The sequence below is a fragment of the Labrus bergylta genome, chromosome 18, assembly GCF_963930695.1.
Source record: "Labrus bergylta chromosome 18, fLabBer1.1, whole genome shotgun sequence".
Lineage (NCBI taxonomy): Eukaryota > Metazoa > Chordata > Actinopteri > Labriformes > Labridae > Labrus > Labrus bergylta.
Window position 1 is genome coordinate 23,693,925 of NC_089212.1, and position 27,163 is coordinate 23,721,087.

Sequence of the window (27,163 nt, forward strand, 5' to 3'; positions counted from 1 at the left end):
AATAAAGTAGAATAATAGAATAGAATAGAATTACTTTATTGATCCCAAACTGGGAAATTGTGGCGTTACAGCAGCAGGTTGTCCAAACACATAATATGAGCAAAAAACACAATGTTAGCAAATTTAAACACAATATAATATTAAATACAAAGTAAATAATCAATAAAAATATCAAAACTAAGAATGGGAATATATTCAACCAGGATTTAACTAAGCATTACTAGTCTAAAATATGAAAGATTAAATGTGCATGTGCAAAAACAGAGTTGTAAATGGACAGTATTGACATAAGTTAAAGTGCATGAGTGTAGACATGTTATCAGCAGAGACTATACAATATAACGGCGAGTAGACAGACAAATGAAGTGAACATGAGTGCAGGGATAATTTGTAAATGTGCAGAACAGATTACAGTAAGGAGAGACAGATATTATCATGATGACAGTTCTCTGCTCAACTTGAAGCTGTGAAATATTTTTATGCAGGATGTAATTTTATACTTGTTTTTTATATTAGTTGGTTAATACATTTGAGACTTTGTTGAAGAAAAGTGAGAAAGGAGAAGGGATATTTACATTTAACTTCTACCTACTCCTTTGTCGGACACTGTTACTTCTGTTTTGTTTGTTTTTTATACTTATTTTTACATTTTTAGATCGTATTTTTAGAATTTTTAGTCATAAATCAGTCAATTTGTTGAGTAAAAGCTCTTCTTATTGTCTTTTGGGCAGTGGAAATATATTTCTGTACCCGAGTGTGATGTCATTGAATCAACAAACAAACAAACAAAGACCAACAAAATCAAGAACTGAATATGATTGCACACCTGAATAAAATAAGCACACAACAATACACCACAAAATGATACCACAAAATCATAGTTCTCAAAAAGTAAAAGTGTGTAGGTTCAATCATGATGCTGCACTTTATGACAAATAAAGCATTAAAGCTAAAAAAAAAACATAACTTTGAAGCTGGAAGTGTGAAATATTTTTACGCAGGATGTAATTTTATACTTGTTTTTTTATATTAGTTGTTAATACATCTGAGACTTTGTTGGAATAATATTTTAATTAATAGAAAAAAAGTGAGAAAGGGGAAGGAATATTTACATTTAACTTCTACCTACTCCTTTTTCAGACACTGTTACTTTTGTTTTGTTTGCTTTTTATCCTCATTTTTTTAATTTTTAGATCGAAATAAAGTCATTAATCAGTCAATTTGTTTGAGTAGATCAAATCAAAAGTTCTTTTTGTCTTTTGTGCAGTGGAAATATATTTCAGTACATGTGATGTCATCACATGTATGCATGCACTGCATATGATTGCACACCTGAATAAAATACGCACACAACAACACACTGGAAACAAAGACAGAGGGAATGGTGGATATTTTATTGAATCAGGTGGTAGGTGTGCTGTTCTTCTTGCTTTTGTGTCTATCAGTAACCGTCCTCCACATGTTGCTTAGGGAAACTCGAGCCATGAGCAACGTGATGGTGAAGTTACGTCGGTACCATTCTCTGGAAAAGAAAGATAAAGAAAGACAATTAAATCAAATGACATGACAACAACAGAGACAATATAATAAACAACAAGTAAAGCTCATTATAGCTTAGTACTGATACTTAAAGGTATTCTAACTAAACCTAGCAGCTCAATGCACTTTTACAAATATAATCAGGTTTTTATAGTAGACGTTATTATATTTCATGATTATTGAAGAAACAGGATAATCGTTATCATTAAATGGGATTATAGATACCACGGTCATGTCTGAGTATGAGGATACAGCCAACGGTTAGCTTAGCTTAGCACAAAGACTAAAAACAGGGAAACAGTTAGCTTTGGTATGTGCAAAAGTCACAAAGTCACCCTCAGAATAATTAAAGCTCTTTGTTAACACTGAAAAACAAAATAAATAAACCGTAGCACACTGAAAATAACTTGACTTGTCACTTTATTGTGAGTGAACAATGTGTTTGGCCTGTAGCTTCCTCAGGTTCGCCCTCTGTTCACACGTTTAAACACATTTGTTTGAAAGAGGTGCAAGATGGTAGAGGTGTAAAATGACAATTCCTGATTTGTATTTTTAACGCACAGATATATAAACGTACCAATCTTCTTTTTACACACACATATATAACAAGCATGTCTAATATTCTGATCCTGTTTTTAAAGTAAACTCGTGTGTCTCAGGCTGAGTAATAGGAACCGTTTTTACGTCTGTTGTTCTTCCTCTCTAAGCTTACATAACTCCCTCTTCACCTGTCTTAGCAGGACATCCCTGAATCATTTATAAGTAGTCCAGTGTGCTGCTGCAAAGCCTTCGACCTGAAAGGTCTCAAGTGACTTTGTCTTTGATCTCTTAACGCTGGCTCCATTGTCCATTGTCTAATTCACAATCTAATTGAATTTGGTGATAATATTTCAGCTCTGGTTCTCGGGGCCGACGTTTGTTAGCTGGTCTTACATCCAGACACAAAACTAAAAGGAGTCTCACAGTTAAACTCTGTTTTTCTGGATTTAACACCTTTGGACATTTAGCTCCATCTGTTAAATGTCAGATATCTACTGACTGAAATGATAAAGGTATCTTACTATCTGATCAGACATTAAGGAAACATACTATGTTGAAGTGCTGGCTTCTCTGACAACAATGCAGCAGCCAGTATGTCCTCCTAACTTTAGATTCTGCTCCTGAATGCTCTGGATTTGTTTGGACCAGAGAAGGTAGGCGCTTTAAGACACCCCCCCACACGGCCGTTTTGGACGCCCCTCGGTTTGTCAGATATGAGAGCAGTTATCAGGTCAACAGGTGTTGCAGCGATGGAAGCGGTCAAGAGAAGTGGTTCAGATAGAAGTGATTGTACCCGACCTAAAAAGCCTCTGCATGTTTCTAATAAGCTCCACGAGCAGAAACGTGCTCAAACTAGGATCAATATTGGAGATGCTTTTGAGAAATGGAGAGAGGTTAGAACACAGAAAGGTTTACAGACCCATGCAGAGCTGGATAAACACTGAAGCTTCAGAGTCCACCACATGGTGACCTGAGTGAACTCGACTGTCAGAGTTACATACTGCTACTTTAAGACTGTCTGTGATTAGTTTTGCACCCATTTGAATCTCTTTTACATCTCTTTATTATTCAACAAGTCTCTTTTTGTAATGCCATGTGATGTTTGTACACATGATATGAATATATTATGAGATTATTATGTATATTCTGTGATGTTCCTTTTCCCAAATACAAAGCATCTTAGAGTATTTCATCTAATGGCCACATCATGTAAGATTCTGCAGTAGCTTCTAACCTTGCAAATGAACAAAACTGCAACGATTCCGATTAAATGTAGATAAAATGAGATATTTCACTGCAGAGAACAAAGCTATGAACAGCTTGTTGTGCTGAAAGCTCATTTGTAAAACGATTTCGGATAGACTGAGCCAGGAAAACAATAACACCTTGGGGGGGAAGAAATGAGGCAAACGCTTTGAATACTGAATACTTCGATGTACCTGAGACAATAACAGGAATAACAAGGACACTGTGGTGCAATCTAAAGTAAGAGTTTACATCCCAATCACAGAAAAAGAAAAGCAGTGGTGGAGGTGATGTGTGTGGGCAGAGCACTTCTGGAGGATTCACTAACCTAGAAAACAAGTCAGCCACTTTGCAATGCTAATTCATAGAAAGCTTCTCAGAGCCCCTGCAATGTTTGTTTTTCTCTCTGCACAAAGTACAGTATGTAGAACAGTGAGGCTTAAAGCCCGCACCTCCAGTGGAGGGACTCGTGCCCACCAACCAGCAGCACTGTGGGACACACATCCAGCAGCACTGTGGGACACACATCCAGCAGCACTGAGGGACACACATCCAGCAGCACTGTGGGACACACATCCAGCAGCACTGTGGGACACACATCCAGCAGCACTGAGGGACACACATCCAGCAGCACTGTGGGACACACATCCAGCAGCACTGAGGGACACACATCCAGCAGCACTGTGGGACACACATCCAGCAGCACTGTGGGACACACATCCAGCAGCACTGTGGGACACACATCCAGCAGCACTGTGGGACACACATCCAGCAGCACTGAGGGACACACATCCAGCAGCACTGTGGGACACACATCCAGCAGCACTGTGGGACACACATCCAGCAGCACTGTGGGACACACATCCAGCAGCACTGAGGGACACACATCCAGCAGCACTGTGGGACACACATCCAGCAGCACTGAGGGACACACATCCAGCAGCACTGTGGGACACACATCCAGCAGCACTGTGGGACACACATCCAGCAGCACTGTGGGACACACATCCAGCAGCACTGTGGGACACACATCCAGCAGCACTGTGGGACACACATCCAGCAGCAAAAACAACTCACTTGTTATAATTTGCATGTCGTGTTCTGTTTGTGTCGAGGAAGCTTTTGTAGAACTCGGCCATCTCTTCACTGCCCAGAGTCCTCCGTCGTCCTGAAGGAGAGAGAGAGAGAGAGATTCATTTGCATTTCCTTCTCATATCTCCAGATGTTACACACATTTTTGTTTTGGATTATCAGATTTAAGGCTGAGCAATCTTCATTTCTGACATGATCTGACGGACTAAAAAACAGCATGCAGGATTTTTAATCTCCCGTTCTTCAAATAGAATCTTGTGCTCAGGAGAGTGTCTGGTGTGCAAAAGAGTCTTAGCATGTGTGTAGGACACACACACACACACACACACACACACACACACACACACACACACACACACACACACACACACACACACACACACACACACACACACACACACACACACACACACACACACACACACACACACACACACACACACACACACACACACACACACACACACACACACACACACACACACACACACAGCTTATGATTCAGTATGTCTGCACATCTCTTCACCTGTCTCATCTCGTGCTGTCAGGCCTTTTGCGTTCAGCTGTGAAATGATGAAAGCTTCTTTATCCTGCAGAAAGCATGAAAATGTTTATTTTCCTTTCTACAGAATTAAGAACATACATTAAGAAAGGAAACAGTAGCAAAAGAACAAACAGAGCAATCTCAGAAAATGTACACATGCTCGTATTTGAAGGGAGAGCTGAGTGGTCTACATAATGAAGTGGCAGGTAAAACTTAAATTGGAATCACTGCATAGATAAATGCATAATATAAACTGTTGTTTATTTCACCTCATGAGGTTTTATAGTGCAATGGCGCCCTCTGCTGGTGAGCTTAAGAAATATCTGCATGCTGATAAGAGGAACATCCTCTGAGATGTAATTTTTGATGAATACAGTTATGATGCGACACTGATTCTTATGTGGACGCGCTGCCTGTGTTGGGAGGTCAGAGGTCAGAGGTCAGCTGCAGGGGCTCAGGGTGGAGGATGTTTGCTGACTCAGAAGCTTCCCTTCAGTTCAGCTGGTTTAGTGGGAGGTTTGTCTGTAACTGTGTCATACTTCTGCCTGAACATTTCCACAGAAAACGGTTTGCTTCTTAATGAAACGGCTGAAACAATAACTGATTAATCAAAAAACTGATGCAGATATACCTGTGTAAGTACATCTGGAGGTTTACCTGTATGTGTATCAGGGCTGAACTATTCCTGGAGTGAAGTGAAATATATAAAAGAAGATGTTAACATCTTTTATAAATAACAAAACAAGAGTGTAAACCTTGCTGAAGGTGATGTTTTGTTTGGTCCAGAAGTCGTGGTTCCAGTCCTCCGTCTCCTGCCTCAGGTGTCGCAGATGTTTCTCCAGCTCCGTTTCGTTTTCGGGGACGTGGTAGACGATCGGCCGCAGGTTTGAAAGAGGGTTCGGCGGACCGATCCAGTCGTGTGTGGTGCTCGCTGCTGGCCTGAAGGGCAATCTCTATAGAGCAATGAAGAAAAGCAAAAAGATTCAATTCAGTTTACTTACACTGAGTAATCAAGGGAAGGCACATGGTTTACAGACGCAGCTGCCTTCAGCCACCTGCTTATCATTTCTAACCAGACGGCCGGATGAGACGAGCTAAGCAGCAGAGCAAACGTTCCAGGACTCAGAGACCAGGCGACAGGTGAATATAACTGCAGATATAGAGTCAGCTGAACGCTCCAGAAGTGATTATATTCATTTAAAAAACACGTTATAGTTCTGAAAATGAATACTCTCTCTCTCCATCATCAGTTCACACATAACTGGGACTCATTGTAAATGTTCACCAGCACCCAAAAACTAAATAATAAGCTTTGGATCAAGCTTCAAATTAACCATGACCTGGTCCCTAGATGACTGAGAACCTACACAGACGTGTTTGTATTTATGATCAATGACTAGATTTATGATTTTGTCAACTTTTTTGCTTCTACTCCACTTTAACTCAAAGGTCAACACTTTTCACATCACAATTTTGTCATTCTTCTTTAAGAAAAAGCTAAAGACCCAGCTCTTTCATGAATACCTACTAACTTAATGATGATGGTCTCCATATTATTGATGATGATGATGGTAATGACGATTGTTTTTGTTTGATAACGACGACTTATAAGATGGTTTCTATACTGATTAGAGCTCTCAAGAACTGCCCTCAATGTTGTGCTTTGCCTCTGGTCACTTCCTGTCAGCACCTGTGTGTCCAATCAGACTCAACGCTGATCGTTTGCTCTTACTCACATTGTTCCCTTTTTTCTAGATCCTTGCTTGTGTTGTACTTACTCTCTGATGTACGTCGCTTTGGATAAAAGCGTCTGCTAAGTGAATTGTAGAATTGTAGAATTCTTCTTGTGTGATTCACACCACATACGTCAGAATGTCGTGATCTCGACTTGGATTTTAAAACCAAGATGGAAGCATCATTATTGCATTTCAACTTTACAGTCATTTACAACCAAAACCAAAGGAGTGGAATCTTATTCATTGGAGTTTAAATCCTCATAATATCTTAAATAGTTCATCAGTGCTTTCTAAACTTTCCTCTGAAAATGATAAACTCATCAGCCAGAATGACCCCAAGTGTAATGTAAAGCAATAAAATTATACAATAGCTTTTTACAAAGCTTCTACATTATCAGTTTTGTTGACATGGTCAGAAAGGTGATTGTTCTGAAGTAAGGGGAAAAAGTTTTAACCTCTGCCGTCAGCAAGTGCTCATCTAAAATGTGAACTAACGTAAGGATAGGCTAGCTGTAGTCTAGACCAGGGACGGGCAACTTTGGTCGCAGCAAGGGCCACATTCATTTAATTCTCACAGCCAGGGGGCCAAATTGTAGGATACAAAAACGATTACAGTCAATTATGTCTCCAATTTAACTCATCATATACCACTGATCAAATATGATTATGGACATATTTCTGCTTTTCATGACTTCATGGCAGATTTTGTCATGTTTTTCTTCATGTTTCCAATTAACTGATATGTAAAACTTGACCCGAGGGCCACGTTGAGGGTTGATGGGGGCCGCATGTGGCCCCCGGGCTGCCAGTTGCCCACCCCTGGTCTAGACTGAAACTTAAGAACTTTAAAATTAATTTAATTTAATTTTAGTACATTTTGTCAACACGCAATACAGTAAGTCCCGCCTCTAACATGGCAAACAGCCAATAAGAGTTTAGAATTTTTAGAGTGGCACCTGTGGTGGCCAATCAGATTTCAAGGCGGGGCCATGGAACAACACCTGTGGACAGGCTCCTCCTTCCACCACTAATGTAGAATTAAAGCTTAGCAACCGCAACTGTCTCATAGCAACACACGTACACACAGGTCAACAACTCTGAACAGGCCGTGAAGGTAACGAGGACGTTAACACTGCAGGTCAGTCAAACATTCACATCTGTTCATCTTCTGTTAGAGGTTAGAGTGTGTTTGTGATGATTTACGTACCTTTGGTTTTTTGTCCTGTGGGGCTTCCTGTACGGAGCTGCACAGCCGACTGTTTGCAGCTGATAAGCGGTGTGGGCGCAGAGCAGCGTGGAGGGTGAAAATCCTCCGTGACAAACACCCCACTGCTGCTGCTGCTGCTAATGTTGTTGTTGTGGACGCCATTTTTTATTAACCGAAACTAAACTGTATTCAGTACACAGAAACCTGCTGTTCATTTAATCCTACTCTTCAGTTTTTAGGGGGGAGTTGTTGTAGGTGTCCTTCGAGGAGCACAGCCATCCGCTTAGTGACGTAAATCCGACAATGAAACGGTGGGCTTCATAAACTCACCGGCACTGTCAGGGTGGAGTCAGCCGGGCGGGGTTATCATTAAATGAGGGGCGGGTCTTTTACTCAAAGTGGGACTGTTACTACTTCAATTGACGTATTTCGATTCACGGTATTATTTTATCCTGCTTCATAAATTACTTTACTCTTAACAATTTGAAAACTTCTTCCGCCAATGCTTTAAAATAAATTAAATTAATTATTAATTATCAATTAAATGAATAATGTTTGGTGATATTTTACTTTAAATTATGCTGGAATTTTGTCACTAATGCATTAACATTTTTCACACTGTAGCCGGCTGCAGCACTAAATGTTTCTAATTTCTCAATCTGTTGGGTTATTGTTGAAGAAGTGTAAAGTACAGTTATACCATAAAACTTTCTCTGGCTTTTATTATCTTATTATCAGTCAATTAAATTACCTTGCCTTTATTTTGGACAGGTGTCTTTAAGGCAAAGACCTTTAATTATTTTTCAAACAAAACTTGTGAACATGCAGCAAAGATGGGAATGACCTAAAAATTGTAAATTCACACCAGAAAGAATATTTAACCATGTTCAAAATTAAAATATTGACAAACAAATCACTAATTTGATCATGCTGTGTACAGCAATACAGTATGCAAATCTGCTTCACAGATCTGTATGCATACAAGTATTATTCTGTCTTTCTTGGACAGATGTTGTAGTTTATCTTTATTTGTTATGTCTTTTTTTTTTAAAGACTACTTTATTGCAGGCTGTTTTACTACATTACAAGTTGTCATATTTCATCACATATTTTGTTCATTCTGGCAAATTTTTATATATAATGTTTTTAAACATACAAGAATACATACATGAAATAAAAAATAAAGAAAAATCCAAAGAAAAGGTATGAAGAGAAAAAAAGATAATTAAAATAAGATTGAGAAAGAAAAAATACTACTAATAATAAAAATAATAATAAAATTAAACTGTAAATAAAATGGGGGAGGGGGGGGTTGTTCTTTCACTGCTCTCTTAATTTAATATAATTTAATGTAAATTAAATTTGTTATGTCTTGCAGCTTTTTCTCCTTATTTTTATCCGCCCACTATTTTAACACCAAATGCATCGGGGCCTCTAACGGAGAGCTGCCTTCATTTGTCAAAACATGGGACACATTGGTCTCCTTACATCAAAGGTTCTATAATTAGTTAAAGATGATTAAAGTAATAAATGCATGAGAGGGAAGAAAACATAAAAACTAGTGTGATTGCACTGTTAAGTGACCCCGCCCTCGCCACTACACCTCAAACGGCGAGGCGAGACTTTAAATAGAGCGAACCCAATGTTGGCCAACAAAAACTTACACTTCGTTAAAAATAGTTAAGGCGATTAACACCGAAATAACGCTTCACAGCATTTTCTTCTTCTTCAATTTCGCTTTATTTCACGTTATTTCAACATGTAGTCAAGTATGTAGTTTGAAAAGTCTAGAAAAAAAGCCAGTAGATAATTTAATCTCCTCCAGAAACGAGAAGAGAAACTCCGCGCTAGTTCATACGCACGACCCCGGAAAGTAACTACTAGAAGGTAGCTCGGAAGGCTAATGTTTAGCTTTAACAAGAGGAGGTGCGAGCTTTTCCACAACTGTTCAGATGGCTGTGCGCTGGCTATGCAGGTAAGAGTGACAGTACCGACGTGACGAAAGGTGTGTGAACGTGTAAAGAGTGAAAAACAGTGGAGTTATTCCGCCAAGGTGGGGCAGAGTCAGGTGATCATCGGGAGCTAGCTTTACGCACTGACACGGACAATGGCATTCTGGGAGCTCCGTGCGGGGAGACGGCGTGCTTTCTGTGAGCCATGAAGGTTGTTTAGATGATTACAAGGCTTGAGTGTGAAGTGTATTTTGTGGGTTTAGTTGTTTTGGAAGTGATACCCGTTGGAGGAAGCCCCTCGGATGGTCTGTGGGAGGGGCGACACCAGCCCGACCGCAGTCACTCAGTCAGTCAGTCGTTAGGTGCTGAAGCTGACCGGAGCATCCTCATCCTCCTTCCTTCCTCCTCTGCCTCCTTTTATCTGATTTTTTTTTGGGGGGATTATCTTTATCGGATGCTCCTCTGCCCCGCGAACAGCCCCTGCTTTGGCTGATGGAAAAAGACATCCGGAAAAATGTGCGCGAATGTGTTCGGAGTTTTGAAAAGGTGAGAAATGCTGCTGGTGTGTGTGTGTGCGTGTGTGCGTGTGTGTGTGTGTGAGAGAGAGGATACAGCTGACAGTGGAGATGCTTCAAGGTGTTTCAGTGAGATCCAAAGGTGTGGTGTTGTGCATATCCCCCCCCTCCCCAAAAAAAGAGGAATGATACACCCTGGCTGTAGCAGCTGCTCAAAGCGGGATTTGGTGTGGTGACATAATGCGCCAAGCTGGTGCAGGAGGACCGGTGCATGCAGCCTGGAGCTGGGGAAGGTGCTAGATGGGGTTTTTTTGGGGGGGGGGGGGAAGGATTAAAGCAAAGGAGGATGCTGGTTGCATGCTACCTCATGCTCAGTTCGCCTTCATGCTGTGTGACTCACAGGAGGGCTGCAACTAATGATCGTTTTAAACCTGCAGAACATCAGAACCACTAATCGATGAAGCTTCAGTTTGAAATGCTCTTTCTTTGTCCAATAACAGTTGAAATGCAGTAGAGGATGTAAAATAGAAGGTGCATCTTGTTAATCATCTGAATCGTAATGTTTCTCAATTGGTTGTATTGTCTTATTACTTGTGTTGTGTGCAGGTCTTGTGCAGCACATGATGTGCAATATCTGTTGGTGGGTTTTTGTCTGTTTGCATATATCTGATTTTCTTTTAACATGTGGGTATTGTGTTGGTTTTTATGTTTATGTTTTTATTTAATGATTCTCCGGATGAGGCAGCTGAATGTTTGCAGCACTTTGAGTCCAAGACAAATTTCCCCAAGAGGGCGATAAAGCGTATCGCATCGTATCGCATCGTATCGTATCGTATCGTATCGTATCGTATCGTATCGTATCGCATCGCATCGCATCGTATCGTATCGCATTGTAATCTTATTGTATTGTATCCCACAGCACAAGACCACAAGATATAACATCATATAATATAATAAATAATGGAACATATCAAACATATGTTTAGTAAATGCAATAATTAATATTTATTTGAAGTAAAGTTAGTTAAAAAGTTCAGCATTTTCTATTAGATTCTGTCACATATGACAAGTAAAAGTAGAAAATCCTCCCAATAAGGAAAACAGTTGATGCCTGTTTTACTTAAAAATGTCTGTAATTAAATATGAATGCAAAGCTTTATTGTCATTATACTGACATGTACTGAAATGGCTGACCCTGAGGTCAACTTTAAATATGAAAAGTATTCCAAAATTAAAACAGATTAAAGAACAAATCAAATGGATGTGCAAGTGAGCTTTCGACAGCAGCAGTCCTGTTTACAGAATGGATGTGTCAATCAAGAATTTGGGGGGATTATCTTTTCTTTTCCATCAAGTTGTCGATGAATCCGAACAGCTTTTATTCTTAAGTCAGTGGCAAACCTTTTCTTTCTTCACTGTACATAAAAAAGAAGCCCGTTCCTTTTTCCTCGTCTCTCTCTCGGACTAAATTAAGGCACGAGGTGTTTGCCAAGCTGGAGTGGATTTTACCGAGATTATCCTAATAAATACTCAGATTTGCGAGCTCTGGCTCATGCTGTTCATCCACTCCTCTGGAAAAAGCCCGGCCCCTCGCCCTCTTACATAAAAGTACTTTAGGGAGATGCTAATACATAATCCTGTCTATTCTAATAAGTGTTACTGATGCTGCGAATAACAAAGCATCATATTGTGGGCTATTCAAGTGCAACGATCAGCGTCATGCTTTCAGGCGTCTTGGCTAATAATGCCAGCCTGTCACATGACACAACCTCCCCTCGCTGAGACATGTTCTGGTGCAAAAAAAACCCTCCAATCCGCTCCTTATCTTAATCCTGTGTTTTAGCCTGTAGATAGAGGAGAGTTCACTTTGATGAAGGCGTCTGTGCAGCGATGTGAAGAATTTCCTCACAAGCAGTTTTCCCCTTCCTCTCCCTCTGTTCTTTTATTTACTGAATTTCTTCGGAGGCTTCATTTCCGTAGTCTGCAGGGTTACATAAAGGTCGTCGAAATGTTCAGTGCTTTGATACTTTTGGACACGACGTGTTTTAAAAGGATGCAATCTCGGTTATTTTTAATGACTGATAGTATCAAAAAGTAAGGCGGCTTTTAAAAAATACAACAGATATCCCAAAGCTGAGAGAGAGAGAGAGAGAGAGAGAGAGAGATAACTTTTGTCGATGTGCTTACTGCGAGTGCTCCACCATGAACTTGTTATTTATTGCGCAGTAAAAGTTAAAAGTAGGATGTGTTCCTTTTTTGGCTCCTACACCTGATCAAATTATTTCAACATCATCGACCCTCACATCCATTAGTGTCAGCTTCTGTTTGTTTTTCCTTCACATTAAAGCTGCTCAGCCTTTCTAAACGGACTTTAAATCAGAAACAGTTTCTCTGTGAGAATATAGAACCTGCATCTGAGGCTTCTCCTGGTTTCAGTGTAGAGCTCTGCAGTGTTCAGTGATATATGTGTAGTGTCAGTGAAGATGTGCTTCTCCAGGAGGCTTTGAACAGGAGTCAGACAGGCCTCTCTTCATCTCCAGTCTGAAGTGAGCGCTGAAGTTCAGGTGCGGCCTTTAAACCCCGCAGCACCAGAGAGTTCTTACACCGCCTGCAAAGTTTTCCCTGAAGTGATGAAAAAGAGACGATGTAGAAACGACGACAATGGAGGAAAAAGAGACTTCTTAACAGATGGAGAATTACTATGAAGACATGAAACAAGATAACAGAACTACAGAAAGATGCAAAACAATGAGAGTCAGTCGAGCTCTGGCTATATGGGCGACCAAGCCTTTTAATTTGGTGGCCAAAGTGCATTTTCGGTGGCCCAAATCTAAGCTTTGCAACGCCAAGAAAGCACAAAAGATTTATTGGAGGTTTTCACTTTTTTAAAATGTTTTTTTTTTTTTTTTTTATGCTTTTTTTTAAAACAACAGGACAGTGGAAAGAGGAGGTAGAGAGTGAGAGAGAGACTCACTGCCCACACTGCATCCAGTAGATATTTACTTCTTTGCTCTGTGAATTTCAGTCCCTCCCTTTTTATTTCTGCAGTTGAAATAGTTTTATATGAATGGGTGTGATTGTGACTTCAGGGGTTTCTGCAGCCAGCGACAAGTGGACACTCAAAGAACTGCAGGTTTTTGCACTTCTGCTTTGGCTTCAATTTTCAACACACGGGTTTACACGATGCAAAATGCAAAACACATAAAATCAATAAGAAAAGCAAATTAAAGAGGGAGGGATAGGTCAGGAGACACAATGCAGCGACAACACAAAACACTACAAACAAAACTACAAAGAGGCAAATTGAATGGAACAAGACAGAAAATGGCTTTTTCCCTCCCCTGTGAAACACTTTGAAGTGCAATAAGGGTGCTGTACAAGTCAAGTTTGATGGATTGAAATCAGAAAATAGTGAAAAGCGTTCATGGTTATTTCCCAATGTGTCGTCATCAGGTGTTTTGTAATGTCCAAAAGAAACTCTCCAAACCAAATATATTCAGTCAACAAGGTTTCATCGTCATGAAAAATGTTTAACTTTAGAGAATGTTTTGGGGCTTTTAAGATGATTAAATCATGTTTGCTGTGTGCAGATCACGGTTATTAAACTGACTCTATAACGTCACATTTAGCTGAAGGCGTGTTTCTGAGTCGTGCTGTTGAACGGGGAATACATCTCACAGCTGGAGGCACCTGTGACACACTTTGTTTAACAGAGTCTTCCTGCATGAGCGTGCAGATGCTGTTGCATATTTTGGGTGTTGGTCAGCTGCGTTTGTCTCTCCCTCCTCAGTATTTAAGGCTGTGTGTGTGTGTGTTGTGTGTGTGATGTGTGTGTGTGTGTGTGTGTGTGTGTGTGTGTGTGTGTGTGTGTCTGTATGTGTGTGCAGGCAGAATCGTTTTAATGTGGATTAGAGAGCTAGATCAGCATCATGTCAGCCACCGAGCCGGATAGAAACGCTCAGCGATACTCCGACCCGTTGTCATGTGGGTGTTCGTCTTGTCGAGACCGAATGTAGGTTAACCTCGTTCATTCTCTTGCATGATGGTAACGACACATTTTCATGAATTTGTAATGTGGGCTTTTTTTTCCCTTTCTTGTCTCGTCTTTCGCTGGGTTGTCACTCGATCGATCTGGAGTATGAAAACGGATTCAGAAAGAGGTCAAGAAAAGACTCCTCTGTTTGCTGATTTTAACCACATAAGACATCTTTGTGTTGAGGGACGTGTTTACAGATCTCACTATACAGCATGTAGCGTCAGTCATCAGAGTACTGTTTATGATTTCTGAGATCTGTGGCTTTAAACCAGTTAAACAAACTCTGTATAATTTAAATCATCTTTACCGTCTGAAGAAAAACTACGGATAAAGTCTGACTGAAAAATCAATCAATCTTGATTTGTATAGCACCAATTCTTAATTTTTTTTTTATCTCAAGACACTTTTCTAAAGAGCAGGAAAAAAACCTGTCGCCAAAACTTGAAGAGGCAGAAACCTCGAGCAGAACCAGACGTCTACTGAGACTGTGTTGGGCTTCAAAAATGGGATAGAGGGAGATGGGCTAAGCTGAGGAAGAAGGATAGGGACAAACAGAGGGGGGGAGGGGACCTACAAGACATGAGAGGTCAGGAGCTCCCAGGTAAATGTGTGAATGTTAATGGCTGTTTGAGGTCAAGAATGAGGCTCACCCTGAAAACCTCAGGAGTGTTTCAGGAGTTTTGTGCAAGAGTGAACGCACTAAAAGAAAAAACAAAGAACATTCAAGATGGATCATTATTTATTTTCGGGTAAAAGATGTCATCTAGTTTGTCGTTGTGTGGCTAACATATCAAATCACCCAACCTCTCCGGCACCTTTCATTGAGTAAACTTAATGAACAAATATCACAATGACACTGTTAGAGAGGTTTGAATGAAACCACATCTTGTATTATGAGGTTGTAGTTTCTCTGGGCTGTGTTATATTGAGAGGGGGGTCCTAATATTATAACATGCACACATGAGAGAAACAGAATAATAACCTTTCAATATAGAGCCCTCCAGAACATTATGAATAATAGAATGAGGAGGGATGTTTACCTTCCTGACGGTGTCAACAAAAACTGGAACATTTTTAAACTTCGTAAAAAGTAGGGCTTGGACTGATATACTAAAAATAAAATCTTTTTAATGCTGCAAATGTTGATGTTTTTTTTTCCGGTTGCTGCGGTCTCGAGCAGCTCTCACAACGTCCCCCCGCTCGCCTTCATGCCTCTGTCTGTGATGCATGATGAATAACTCAGTCGTGCTTTTATTTGCCACAGACTTCAGGCAAACTTTGCAACGGGTCAGTGTTTCTCTTCTGGGGGTTGGATGCTTTAAGATGGAACCACTTACAGACGACTATTGGTGCCTGTTTTTGGGAAGGAATTCATCCCTGCTAATAAACACAATCACACCGGAGGGAGTGCAGTTAAGCTGGACATGCATCACTTTAAATTCTGACGTTTTACTCATTCCTGAGGTCAGGTTGTTAAAGGTTCCAACACTTTGACACCAAACAAGAACTAGCAGTGGTGGTCTGTTCAAATTCACAAATCGGCAAATACTGACTTTTTTTTTTTTAACTTCCTATTGGCGTTAAAGTTACGTTTATGTCTCTAACCAACAGATGTAGAGCAGAGGAGGTGACGCTGTCTAAATTGCACAAATATGCAGAATTTGATTTTGTACAGATTAGACAGTGTGCAGGAGTTTGTTTGCAATTTTTGGTAAATAAGAAGAAGAAATGATTGGGCTCCTCAGACTTCTATTTGCATGCCATGATGTTGAAACAGTTACAGATGGAATTAGATTTTTACTAGTATCATATCAACGTTTTAAATTTCTGGTGTTGTGACTGATAACCCGAGTACTGAAGAGGACCCAGAAATGTTGATATAATCTCCTGTACCCATAACAAACAATATGAGGACGGAGGCTCAGTTTTTTTTCTAAATGGCACGGCAGTTCCTGCAAGAGAAGGCTGGTTACATTGCCAGAAACCAGCAGCTAGTCAGGAAGTGACAGCGCAGAAGTGCAGCGTCAGGATTGCTCACACATAAGATGGATTATTTTCATGTTTAATGACTCCTCAGCCTCCCAGGCTGCTTCTCTGACACGTTAAGCACAACAGAACGGCCTGCAAACTGGAGATACCACTCTTTGTGCTCGGCTGAGTTTTTCTCTTTGATTTGTTTTTTGTTTTGTGTCTTTGGGCGACCATCTCCATGACAGCGATTGTTTTTTAAATCAAAAGGTTATATTGTACAACTGCATCGTATCCGCTGTGTGTGTGTGGATGCTTTTGTTCCTGCTGTAGATGCAAAGATAAAATCGCAAAAATCTTCATGTGTTTCCACATGGCGCCCACACAGACAGGCTCATTATTAACACATTAAGTAAAATGTGAAAACAGGGTTCATCATACGTACATCAGCTGTAAATTCCTCTGGAGTCATTGTAGATTTAAATGTATGCCAGAGGATGCAGAGTTTGTCTTATTGCCAGCCGCTTTGGCAGAGATCCAGACGTTAGTTGGAGGTCCTGTTCAACCAGTGGGCATCTGAAAAGAAAACTTCTGAAGTAATCCACCCATTCTGGTCTGTACACAACAATGCTAGCTCTGCTGAGGCTCTGTTCCCGCCTGCTGTGAATTGTTGCTCATTGTTCTGACTTTCCTTTCATGCTGCCTTCTTTCTTCCAGCCTGTTTGGGAAGCCCTTTGATGGAGGGAAGAGGATGGACCATGGAGTCCCACAGCAGCAGCATCCGATGGAGCAGCAGCAGCAGCCGTATCACCCGCAGCACCCCGCCATGATGCGGCTCTACGAGGTGCAGAAACAGGTGGAGTCTCTCGGGCCGCAGGTGTGCACGTTCAGCGGCATGCAGAGCGACCGCGACTACAAGCGTTTGGAGCGCGAGCTGACGCGGCTGCTGCTGGATGTGGACCAGGTGGACACGGAGGGCAAGCCGGAGCTGCAGGGGGCCAGAAAGAGAGCGGCGCAGGAGGTGGAGGGCCTCCTACGCTACCTGGAGGAGAACGCCACGCACCCGTCGCGTCTGGCCATCGAGGAGCTGAGCGACAAGGCGCGGCAGCTGATCGACGAGCGGGTGGTGGTGCCTCAGCGTTCGGGCGGGGTGACCGAGATAGGCGACGATCTGGTGGACACCCTGCAGGAGCTCGTGCTGAGGCTCACCCAGGTGAAGACCGAAGGGAGGGTGCCGCTCCGCAAGGCGCGCTACCGGGCACTGACGCGCCTCTGCGCCGTGCAGGATGTCCTCGAGGGCCGCACGCAGCAGCAGACCCTCTCCCTGCCGCTGTCGGGGGAAACCCACGAGTCGGTGAACCGCATCAACCAGGTGATGGTGAAGGTGAGCGTGGCGCGCAGTCAGCTGGTGGCTCTGCTGATGGGGCTGAGCGGCAGGGACAGCTGCGCCCACCTGTCCCGGATCCTGACGGAGATGCAGGTGGAGCTGGACGCCTTGGATGTTTCCGGGAACGCGGCGATCAGAAATTACAGGAAACAGGTGGTGGAGGAGATTAACGGGCTGCTGAAACATCTGGACCTGGAGGGAGAGGGAGAGGACACACGCAGGTACGCAAAGGGAGGCCGTTTGTGCAGATTGGGGATTTAACACCAGATTTATTTTCATCAGGTTGTCCTTCTCTATCGATCGAGCAATCCTTTTTAGTCTGTTTCCAAAACGGCAAGGTGAGGTCTTCTTCTTTTGCCATGCCAATATTTCAAAATAAAGTACATTTAATTGTCTAATGCGACTAAATAATTACACTTGACATTGCTCAAAAAACCAGTATCCAATTATCAAGCGTAAAGATTTCCTCCAGATTTCTGTCAGCATACTGATTCTTCAAACTTCAGTGCAGATTTTTGGGTTAGAAGATAAACAACTCCCCAGGAAGGAGGCGCTCTGCGTTTCTCCAGCAGGTTGGGTGGTAAACTGGGAGGACTGCTGGATTGTTGTCAAATTTCAGTTTTGAAATCTGAATCATGCGTCACTGTCAGGAGTGAATTAGTCTCCACTCGCCAGAGAAAAAACCGATAGCAATAAAACGCCCACCTCATACTTCATTATGTACAAGCAGAGACGAGTATTGATTCAAGGACCACTCCATTCACATGTTTGTATTTGTGAGGCCTGGTTTTTGGGGCCACGGTAAAAAAAAAAGAAGGCTGTTTTATAATAAGCATGCGATGAAGATGAGCTTATTTTTAATGAAATTGTGGAATATGCTGATGTTTCTTCATAGAGGATTTAATGTTTATTCACTACAAACTGTCAGAACAGTCGGATTTAGGATTGTAAGCGTTTAACTTAAACGACCATTGATAAAATTAACGATCAACCAGTCGATTAAGTGTCGTTTTTTTCTCACAGTACTTCAGTGGAATCACAACATCACTGACGGTTAATCAATCTGCACATTCCTAATATTTTATGATCACCATAAAACGATTTCATTATGATTTAAACCACCTCATCAAGGCTAAATAAAATGTAGTTTCTGAAGCTGATAAAGATGCTCTGCACATGTTTGATTATGTTTCATTTGGTTTGAAGTCCTGCAGTCATTCAGTGTTTGTTCCTTCAGGTACGATTTGGCTCAGAACAACTCCATCCGTGAGATCGAGGCGGTGAGAGCTCACGTCTCCCACCTGCGAGAGGGCGTCCTGCGGCACTGCTACATGGGAGACCTGAGCTTCAGACCCAAAGCGGAGCTGCAGAGCCTCCTCACTCACCTGGACCAGGTGGACACAGCTAAGAACCCTTGCATCAGAGAGGCCCGCCGCCGCGCTGTAGTCGAGGTCCAAGCCATCGTCACCTTCCTAGACCTCCGCGAGGCTCTGGTCTGCCGCCAAACGGGTCCCAGCGAGCATCCGTCGCACCGGTCCGTGTGGCTGGTCCTGGGCAGCCTGTCGGACCTCCAGGCGCAGGTGCTGGGCTTCGATGGAAAGCGGGCCGACAAGAGCTACATGATGCTGGAGGAGCTGCTGACCAAACAGCTGCTGGCGCTGGACGCTGTGGACCCGCAGGGCGACGAGAGCACCAAGATGGCGAGGAAGCAGGCGGTGAAGTTTGCCCAGAACATTCTCAACTACCTGGACATGAAGACGGACGAGTGGGAGTACTGATCCGTGAGAAAAAACTTTGATGGGAGACGTCGCTGCAGGAGTGGAAAGGTGGTCGATGATAATGTCTGTAAATTCAAAAAAAAAAAAAAAAATTAAAAACTGGCACGTTATCATTCCATGGGTTGTAAATATTGACTCAAATCCCCAGAATGCACTGCAGCAGCGCTTTTATTTAGTTGTGGTAGTTGTGGCCGATCCTGCAGAGAAGTCAACAACACAGAACTCCTTTTGTGGAACACAGTTGGAATTATTTTTGGGTGCTCTTTTTGAAAATTTTCTTTTCAAATCCCACATTTGTGTGTGTGTGTGTGTGTGCGCACGTGTGTGTGTGCGCGTGTGCGGTCGTTTGTTTGTGCGTGTGAGATGTCGTCGGTTGTCGTCGTGTTTGGTGTGCGTGGTCGTTGAAGCCTGCTGCTGCCAAAACATTAAATAATGCCTGTTTTAGTGGTTGTTTTCTCCAGACTGCACTTGATATCGACAAATCCCCCCCGAGTGTGATGGAGTGCTTCACAGTTGCTTCCCCCCCCCCCCTCCCCCTCCCACCCGTCTGTCCGTCTGGCCCGATTGAACCAGTCGATGGTAGAGTAGCAGATGCATGTGTTAAATACAGTGACCTAATTAAGAAGAGTCCAGCACTACCACGAGACCCGGGTTGAGCCCTGTTGGTTCAGTGCAGATTTCGGCCTTAAAAACATCAAAAATCTGGATTATTTTTCCTTTAATTCGACGCCTCTTGAATTGAAATCAGAATAATTTTCATGTCTATTCGATAGCATGAACAAAACTTAAATTTGAATTAAATTAAATTTGCTGTTAAATGTGCTTTTGCACCATCGATAAAGGTTTTTGGGGCCCTTCAGAAGCTGTATGTGAGGTGAAAAATCCGGCGGTTTTCACGCTGCTGTTGCCTGCAGGTAATCTGTGTTTAAACAGATGTAATTAGAGGGAGAACTGTGGGAGTTTGCAGCTTTGGCGTGAGGTCACTCGCCACTCCTGTGCGACCCTGTTTGTCCCCCACAGCTTTTGCTCCGTGTCTCTGGTCGCGCTCCAGTTCACACGGCCGTGGCACACTCTCCAAAAAACCCTGCAAACCGCAGCTGTCGCAGGTCAGCCGGTCAAATATCAGCAGAAAACATGAGATCATATCAGCGTCAGTGAAGTTTAATGTGAGGCAGCCTGTCAGCTGTGAGAAAGTTGTTTGAGCGAGAGCAGGATGTTTGAAAGATCAAAGTACCTTCCCCTCTTTGCTGCCTGTGTAGCTGTTAGTCTGTAATGTGCTTCAAATGTTTGTTGTGATTTTGTGTGATCGCGTAAGGCTATAAATGGATCAGGTTTTAATTCAGAGACGGAGGAGAGTAGGAATTATTTTTATTTTTTTTGCTACTGCTGCTGCTGCTTTTTGTTTCTACCCACTGCTTTCTACTAAGTGTGACTGTGCGAGGTCCCTGGAGAGAGAGAGAGAGAGGAAGAGGAAGAGGAAAGGAGGCGGCGATATCCTCTGGATTGACACATTAAGGATGAAGATAACGGGGCCAACAGTTGCGTCCTGTGCGGCGGAGAGTTTTGACGGTGATCAAGGCCGACGGAGCCTACTAGAGACTTCTCGAAGCTGCTCGAGACAGTGGGAGGGAGGGGAGGGAGGGTAAGGACTGGGAGAGAAGTCCAAATCTCTTGTGCCTTTATTTTCACCCTTCCCTTTGAGCCGGTTTGTTGTCGTGCAGCGACTGAAGAAGGAGCGAAGCAGCTCCGTTCTTTTTGTATTCATGCTAAAGCACCGAATGTGTTTAAGGAGAGAGCACCTTGGCCACTGTCGCCAACGAGGAGGAATTTGCACTACTTGTCAGAAAAAGTTCCTGTCAGTATTTAATCCCCCCGATGAGGACTAGAGGTGGTGGAGTTCTGGTCAATAAATTGCAGTATCACAGAAGGATAATACTTTGTGCTGCAGGCAATAAAAATGAGTCACATTGTGCTTTCACACTGCAAACAGCAGAGCTGATGGGGATCTTGCTCCAAAAAAGCAATTTGGCAACAGAAGCCCAAATTTCAAAGGACAAGGCTGAATAATTAGCTACATTACATCACAGCTTCCTGCTGACCTGTGATAATGAATACGTTCAGTTCTAAGATGATCGTTTCTGCAGAAGATATTACATTTCAGAGCTCAATCTTGACCTCGGAGTCAGCAGCTGAGAAAACAATTACATCTCATCTCAGAGTTGTTTTGAAGCGTTCAATCATATCACTTTGTCTGTGTCAGGAAGGTGGACTTTTTCCTTTAACTTAATTTCTTGCAGAGCACTTTAAAATCTTAAATAACAATAAATAATAAACATGTCAGGCGGCATGTTGTTTAAGTTTCTCTCCCCTATATTTAGGGCTAGACGAGCAGCATTCAGTCATTTCATATTGTATGACTGAGTGCTGTCAGACGGGGCCCCCTTAGGGAAGTTTCTAACTATCATTGCAAACTTGGCAGAACTTCAGCAACTGCTTTGGTTTAAAGTTTGTCAACTGATGTTCACAAGGTCAAAAACAAACATTTAATTTGATATTCAAGCAAACGGAATTCCTTAAAGTACAGAAAAAGAATGGAAAGTCTTCATCTTTTCTGATGGCCAGTTAACAGCTGACGATTTCAAAAACTAGCAGAAGCCAAACGACCTCACTCCACTGACCCCTCTCTTGATTTTCCATCAGCTCCTTTTTTGACCTTTTTGCAGTGTGAACGCCGAACTAAAGTGTCATGTATTGATTGTTACAAAGTTGACATTTTCATTCTTTTGCTTGTCCCGGCTGATATTGACGGTTGTCCCGTGTGTCACTACTTTTTTTGGAAACACAAAAAGAAAAAAAAAAACACAATGCAGTGAACTCCCACATGCCGCGTGCATTAAGCTGCTGCTGGAGGCATTTTCTGGCTGGTAGCCTGCAGCTCGGCCTCCTGGGTATGGAGCTGACTCATGTGGGAGAAGATTAGATTAAACAGTGTTCATTAAACATTGTCAGCCGGCCTGGCTGCTGTTGCAACAGATGCTTTCTCACAGCGAAACCTTATGCTCTCTCGTAGACCAAACCCACCCGGACACACCTTAAGTTCACATGCTCTTTTTTGTATGCAGTATTATATAAATAAATAATGTACATTGGATTCTAGCGGTTCAAGGCATTTCTGTACATTTCTTATTCTTTTTTTGGGGATATTTTATCAAAGATTTTACATTATATAAAGACATGTTACTTCTGTTACATTGTTAGAGGTGTCTTAAAGCTTTCGGCTCTTTTTTTATCCAGTGTTATCAACGGGTTTTCCAGAACACCCACTCATGAATCTAACAGATTTAAACTCTGTGGTTTAAAGGTCACATACAAAGTACACTTCACCATGTTTCTCTAACTCTAACATGTGTCTCTAGTCCGTCTACAAACCCCCCAATTATGAGAAAAGTCCATCCTCTCCGTCTTCTGCCTGCTCCACTTTTCAGAAAATGTGTGCTCAAACAGGCCGTCTGGAGATTTTCCCTTCATGACATCACAAAGGGCAGTAGCCCCTCCCCCAGGTGGGTGACACTCCCACAGCTAGGTGTTTGTTCTGCCCTCTGACTCTGCCTTCTCACCGTAAACAATAGGACATGGAGCGAGAAAGCACCGAGTACCGAGTTAAACTGGTTGAAGAGGAGGAGATGTGACCTTTAAACTTTAAAAGAAGGAAGGCAGTGAAGTGAAGCACTGTTTTTAAAAATGTTTTTCTGAAAAGATTTTTGTTTGAATCTTTGCCAGCGAGCTGATGCAAGAACAAGTAAAAGTCCCACATTTGACCAGTGCAGCTTTTAATCTGTGCTGTGTACAAATAAACCCCTCACCTAAAGTAGAATCACAAACAAATGTTGACTTCTGAATTAAAGGGTCTGAATTGATTGCAGTATTTAAATGATTTTTTTTTGTGGCTGAATATGCAAAGAAAGAGAACTGATTTTCTAATCCTGAAAGAATTCAAATGTATTTTTTATGATTACTAAAAGTCCCTGCATGAGTGCGAAAGTTTGTCACATAACCTCCACTCTGGATTTTGAGAGTGGAGTAAATTTTCTCTAAAAGCACAATTCAGGCTTGTCTCCTCGACAGTTAGTGCGTCCAAATTTAACAACAACTCTGTTATTTAACAGAGGTTAAAACACGTTGGTGCCAACTGACCGTACGGCTCCACTGTTTCAGGCGAGGACGCTGGGGATCGCGCCAGAGCACTCAACTCGACACTTGACGGGTGCATACTCACTGAAAACTGGGCTTGTCTAGATTTTCTCCTGGACCTCCACACCCACTTTTGATAGCAGAGTTTTTGCTTTAGGTGACATAGCCTCAATGAATGCACCTGATTGGATAAACATGCAGCTAGTCCTTGACTAATTTGCATAGACTAAAATAGAGCTCTGGTCGCCGCAACAATCCCATTATGCACTGCGTGACTGCGTCTCCGGCTCTCCATAGGAAATGAAAAGAAAGCATTGAGATGCGACCCGTCTCTGGAATGAACGGACTGAAAACTTCCCCGTAGCGTGCTGCAGTAAGAAGCCTTTCTTGCCCTCCAGGTGGGCTGCTCTAAGTGTGTGACGTCTTGAATAAAAGTAAAAAATCCACTTTAAACCCGATTCTATCCAACATGACCTTATTGGGGACGTGCTTCTAAAAACGTCCTCTAAAAAAATCCTCTAAACCAAATTTAATTTTAGTGTTTAATATGTTGACGCATGTAGACATCTTCATTGTGACTACATTGATTTGTTTTGTAATATTTTTTTTGGAGAAAATGGAGCTCTGAAGTAAGGAAGTGAAGGAAGTGTTTGTTGTTTTTTGGACAAAATATGTTGACAGAAAATGTTTTCAATTGTTAATTGTCCTCTGACCTTAATAAAAAAGACTGAGAAAGCTCCTAAACTGTTGCCTTGTCCTAATATTTTGAAAGGGTTAGAAAGTGGCTTTAATTAAAATGAGAGCACAAGAGGTTGTAATAATGATGCAAATTTAAAAATCAGCAGCACGTACCATTACTGGATTATAGGTTCTAAAATGTTGTGAAAATGAAATCGATAAAGCTCTTAATACTGATTTAAATGTTCAAATCAAAAGTCCCTCACACTGCACTTACATAATCTCCTCCTGTAGTCACCGTCTTCTTCACAAAGATGTTCTCTATCCCCCCAACACGCAGCACAGCCGCTAAAAGCAGCTCAGGGTCGTCTCGAATATCTGAACTTGGTGGCACTGGAGTGCATTAGTGGAGAGTTTTAAAAGATTCAGACGGTCCAGCGGGGATTGAAAGGCTTCTTCTGTTTGTCGTCCATCAGCCCCCTTTAGAGGACGATGCGTGCACAACGGACAACAGATGGAGCGAGCGTCCTGCAGGTTTTTCATGTGTGAAGATTTTTATTTTCTTCCCCTTGAATGAATGTAGTCGGTGAAGGATGTTTGTGTTTCTTTGCCTTTCATTGCACCCAAGTGTATTTCAACAAGGAGACATTAAGATTTAAGAAAACAACACAAGAGTGTCACAGATATATTTTCACCTTTAAAGCTCCTGTGAGGAACTTTTGCTAATTTTGGCGACCCCTGTGGACAAATCCTGATTTTGTCCGGTTCATGTTAAGATTTTTAAAACAAAGTTCTCATGCTGCTTTCTTTCTAAAGTTCATTTTTGGCCTTCTTGCCTTTATTGGATTGGACAGCTGAAGAGAGACAGGAGATGTTGGGAGGAGAGAGTTGGGGGGGGGGGGGGGGGACATGCAGCAAAGGGCCAAGGTCAGATTCAAACCCAAAGTCGCATAACCGCTAGGCTATCGGCGCTCCCATGCTGCTTTCTTTTACCAGTCATATTTACTACCCCTCGAGGGGCTTTGCTTTGGAAAATTTAAAAAACGCTCCGTCTGACACCTACCTAAAACTTTGCTGACTTTGCAGAATTTAGAGAGCAACTAAGAATCATCTGAGAAACATGTCTGAGTCTAAAATCCAAACCTGTTCACTGACGAATTCCAAAAGTCTGATACGACTGAAAACTGAACCTGTGCACACCGAAACGCCCATGCAGGCTCCAGCTGATCAGCAAAACAAAAACCCCAAACCCTAAACCCCCTTTTCCAGTAAATTCCAGGAAAGTCTGCCCCTTATATCTTCCTGAGTTGCTCTTTCTTAAATGTCACTCACAGCAGGAGATTTTCCCCGTCAGCGCGGGCGACACAGTCAGCAAATCATGACTTAAAAAGGACACAGCTGAAGTGAGTTGTGTTGTCACAGATCCAACATGGCAGACGAAGTGAAGCAACAGAGTGTGACACTAAGATGACAGTTTTTGAAGTTATATCTGCTGGTGCAGTTAGAAATAGTCCCAATATATAACGTAAGAGTGGAAAAGAACAAGGAGTCCAAAGAGGCGTCATCAAGTACACAAAGATCAAACAACAGTCACAGGATATTAAAGATCGCCTCTCCTGCCGACTCGCTCGCAGTGAACTTCAGTGAATTTCCATTTTTCTTCTGCGTTCACACCCGCTGTTTGCATTCACACATGCAGCTCAGCTTTGGGAAATTTTCAGGAGTTTTGTGTGAGTAAAAAGAAAAACGAGGCAAGCTGTCCCCTAGTGTTTCCAGTCTTTGTGCTAAGCTCGGTTAGCTTAGCTGCTTGTGATAGCTTCGTATTTGACTCACAGAAACCACAGGTAGCAATGATCTCTTCTAACAATCAGCAAGGAGAGGCATATTTTACAAAATGTCATGGTGTAATAAGTCTGTCCTAAAAAACTTGCGTAGATAAAGATACAAAAACTCAGCAGGTGTAACATCCCCGTTCAGACCTTAGAAACCCTCAGTAGTATTTATTAAACATGCAGGTTTATTAAGAAGAAGGAGATGCTGCAAATTTCTGACAGAAGTGAAAGATATTCCTTTTTAAACTTTGGGGGGGAAAGTGTTTAATTTGTGTTCTTCAGTCTCCGTTTGTTCCCACTGCTTTGCCTTTCTTTCTGCAAATAACAGGAATGTGTTCTGTGATGACAAAAAAGGTTTCTGCATTGCTTTCCTTTTCCAAATATGTTTTCTGAAGTCGCCTTTAACTGCATTGATTGTGACAGACTTTTTTGCTGTTTCTCCTCTGAGACGCGCTTGTACAAAAAGCACACAAAGACTGGAAAAAAAAAAAAATCTGTGTGAATGCTCAATGGATGGTTGTGTTTTGAATTTGTATTCCCACTGCAAAATAAAAAGACAGTGTGTCTTGAACACTTGACAGTTGATGTGTTTTTTTTTTTTAAATTCTTATTCCTGAGTCTTGCAGCTGTGCAGAGAGAACACAGGAGGACCCGACGAGGTCCTTCAGAGGTGATCACAGAGCTGGGGAAACTTTTAAAAATGCTTTTCCCCGGGTTATTTTAAGAAAAACAGAACGCATCGTCAGGGGAACGCTGGATAAAAGATTTTTCATGGACCACAAACTCACTCTCTCTGCTGTAGGATGGGCATTAAAATTTCAGTTGATGCTTTCAACCAGAGCAGGTGTCTCTCGCACAAGGGCACTCTGACAGGACACATGGCTGCTGCAGGAATCAAACGTGCACTCAGTTACAAAGCAGGT

General features: G+C 42.1%; 2 protein-coding genes across 5 annotated transcripts; one reads left to right on the plus strand and one right to left on the minus strand.

Moving 5' to 3' along the window:
- Window positions 1-1,373: 1,373 nt before the first annotated feature.
- coa8 (cytochrome c oxidase assembly factor 8) lies at window positions 1,374-8,202 on the minus strand. Its single transcript, XM_020657599.2, has 5 exons — window positions 7,904-8,202; window positions 5,716-5,913; window positions 4,943-5,006; window positions 4,402-4,492; window positions 1,374-1,522 (listed from the first exon to the last, which is right to left on the minus strand). The coding sequence occupies exons 1-5, from the start codon at window positions 8,063-8,065 to the stop codon at window positions 1,402-1,404; spliced, it is 636 nt and encodes a 211-aa protein (XP_020513255.2). The 5' UTR covers window positions 8,066-8,202; the 3' UTR covers window positions 1,374-1,401.
- On the plus strand, window positions 7,718-26,816 carry bag5 (BCL2 associated athanogene 5). Of its 4 annotated transcripts, none has more exons than XM_020649689.3 (3): window positions 7,718-7,834; window positions 17,092-17,982; window positions 18,999-26,816. In XM_020649689.3, the coding sequence occupies exons 2-3, from the start codon at window positions 17,126-17,128 to the stop codon at window positions 19,537-19,539; spliced, it is 1,398 nt and encodes a 465-aa protein (XP_020505345.1). In that variant the 5' UTR covers window positions 7,718-7,834; window positions 17,092-17,125; the 3' UTR covers window positions 19,540-26,816. The 4 variants fall into 4 exon arrangements, with proteins under 4 accessions (XP_020505345.1, XP_020505344.1, XP_020505343.1 ...); XM_020649688.3 differs by lacking the exon at window positions 7,718-7,834 and adding an exon at window positions 9,583-9,878; XM_020649687.3 differs by lacking the exon at window positions 7,718-7,834 and adding an exon at window positions 9,901-10,401.
- Window positions 26,817-27,163: the final 347 nt, after the last annotated feature.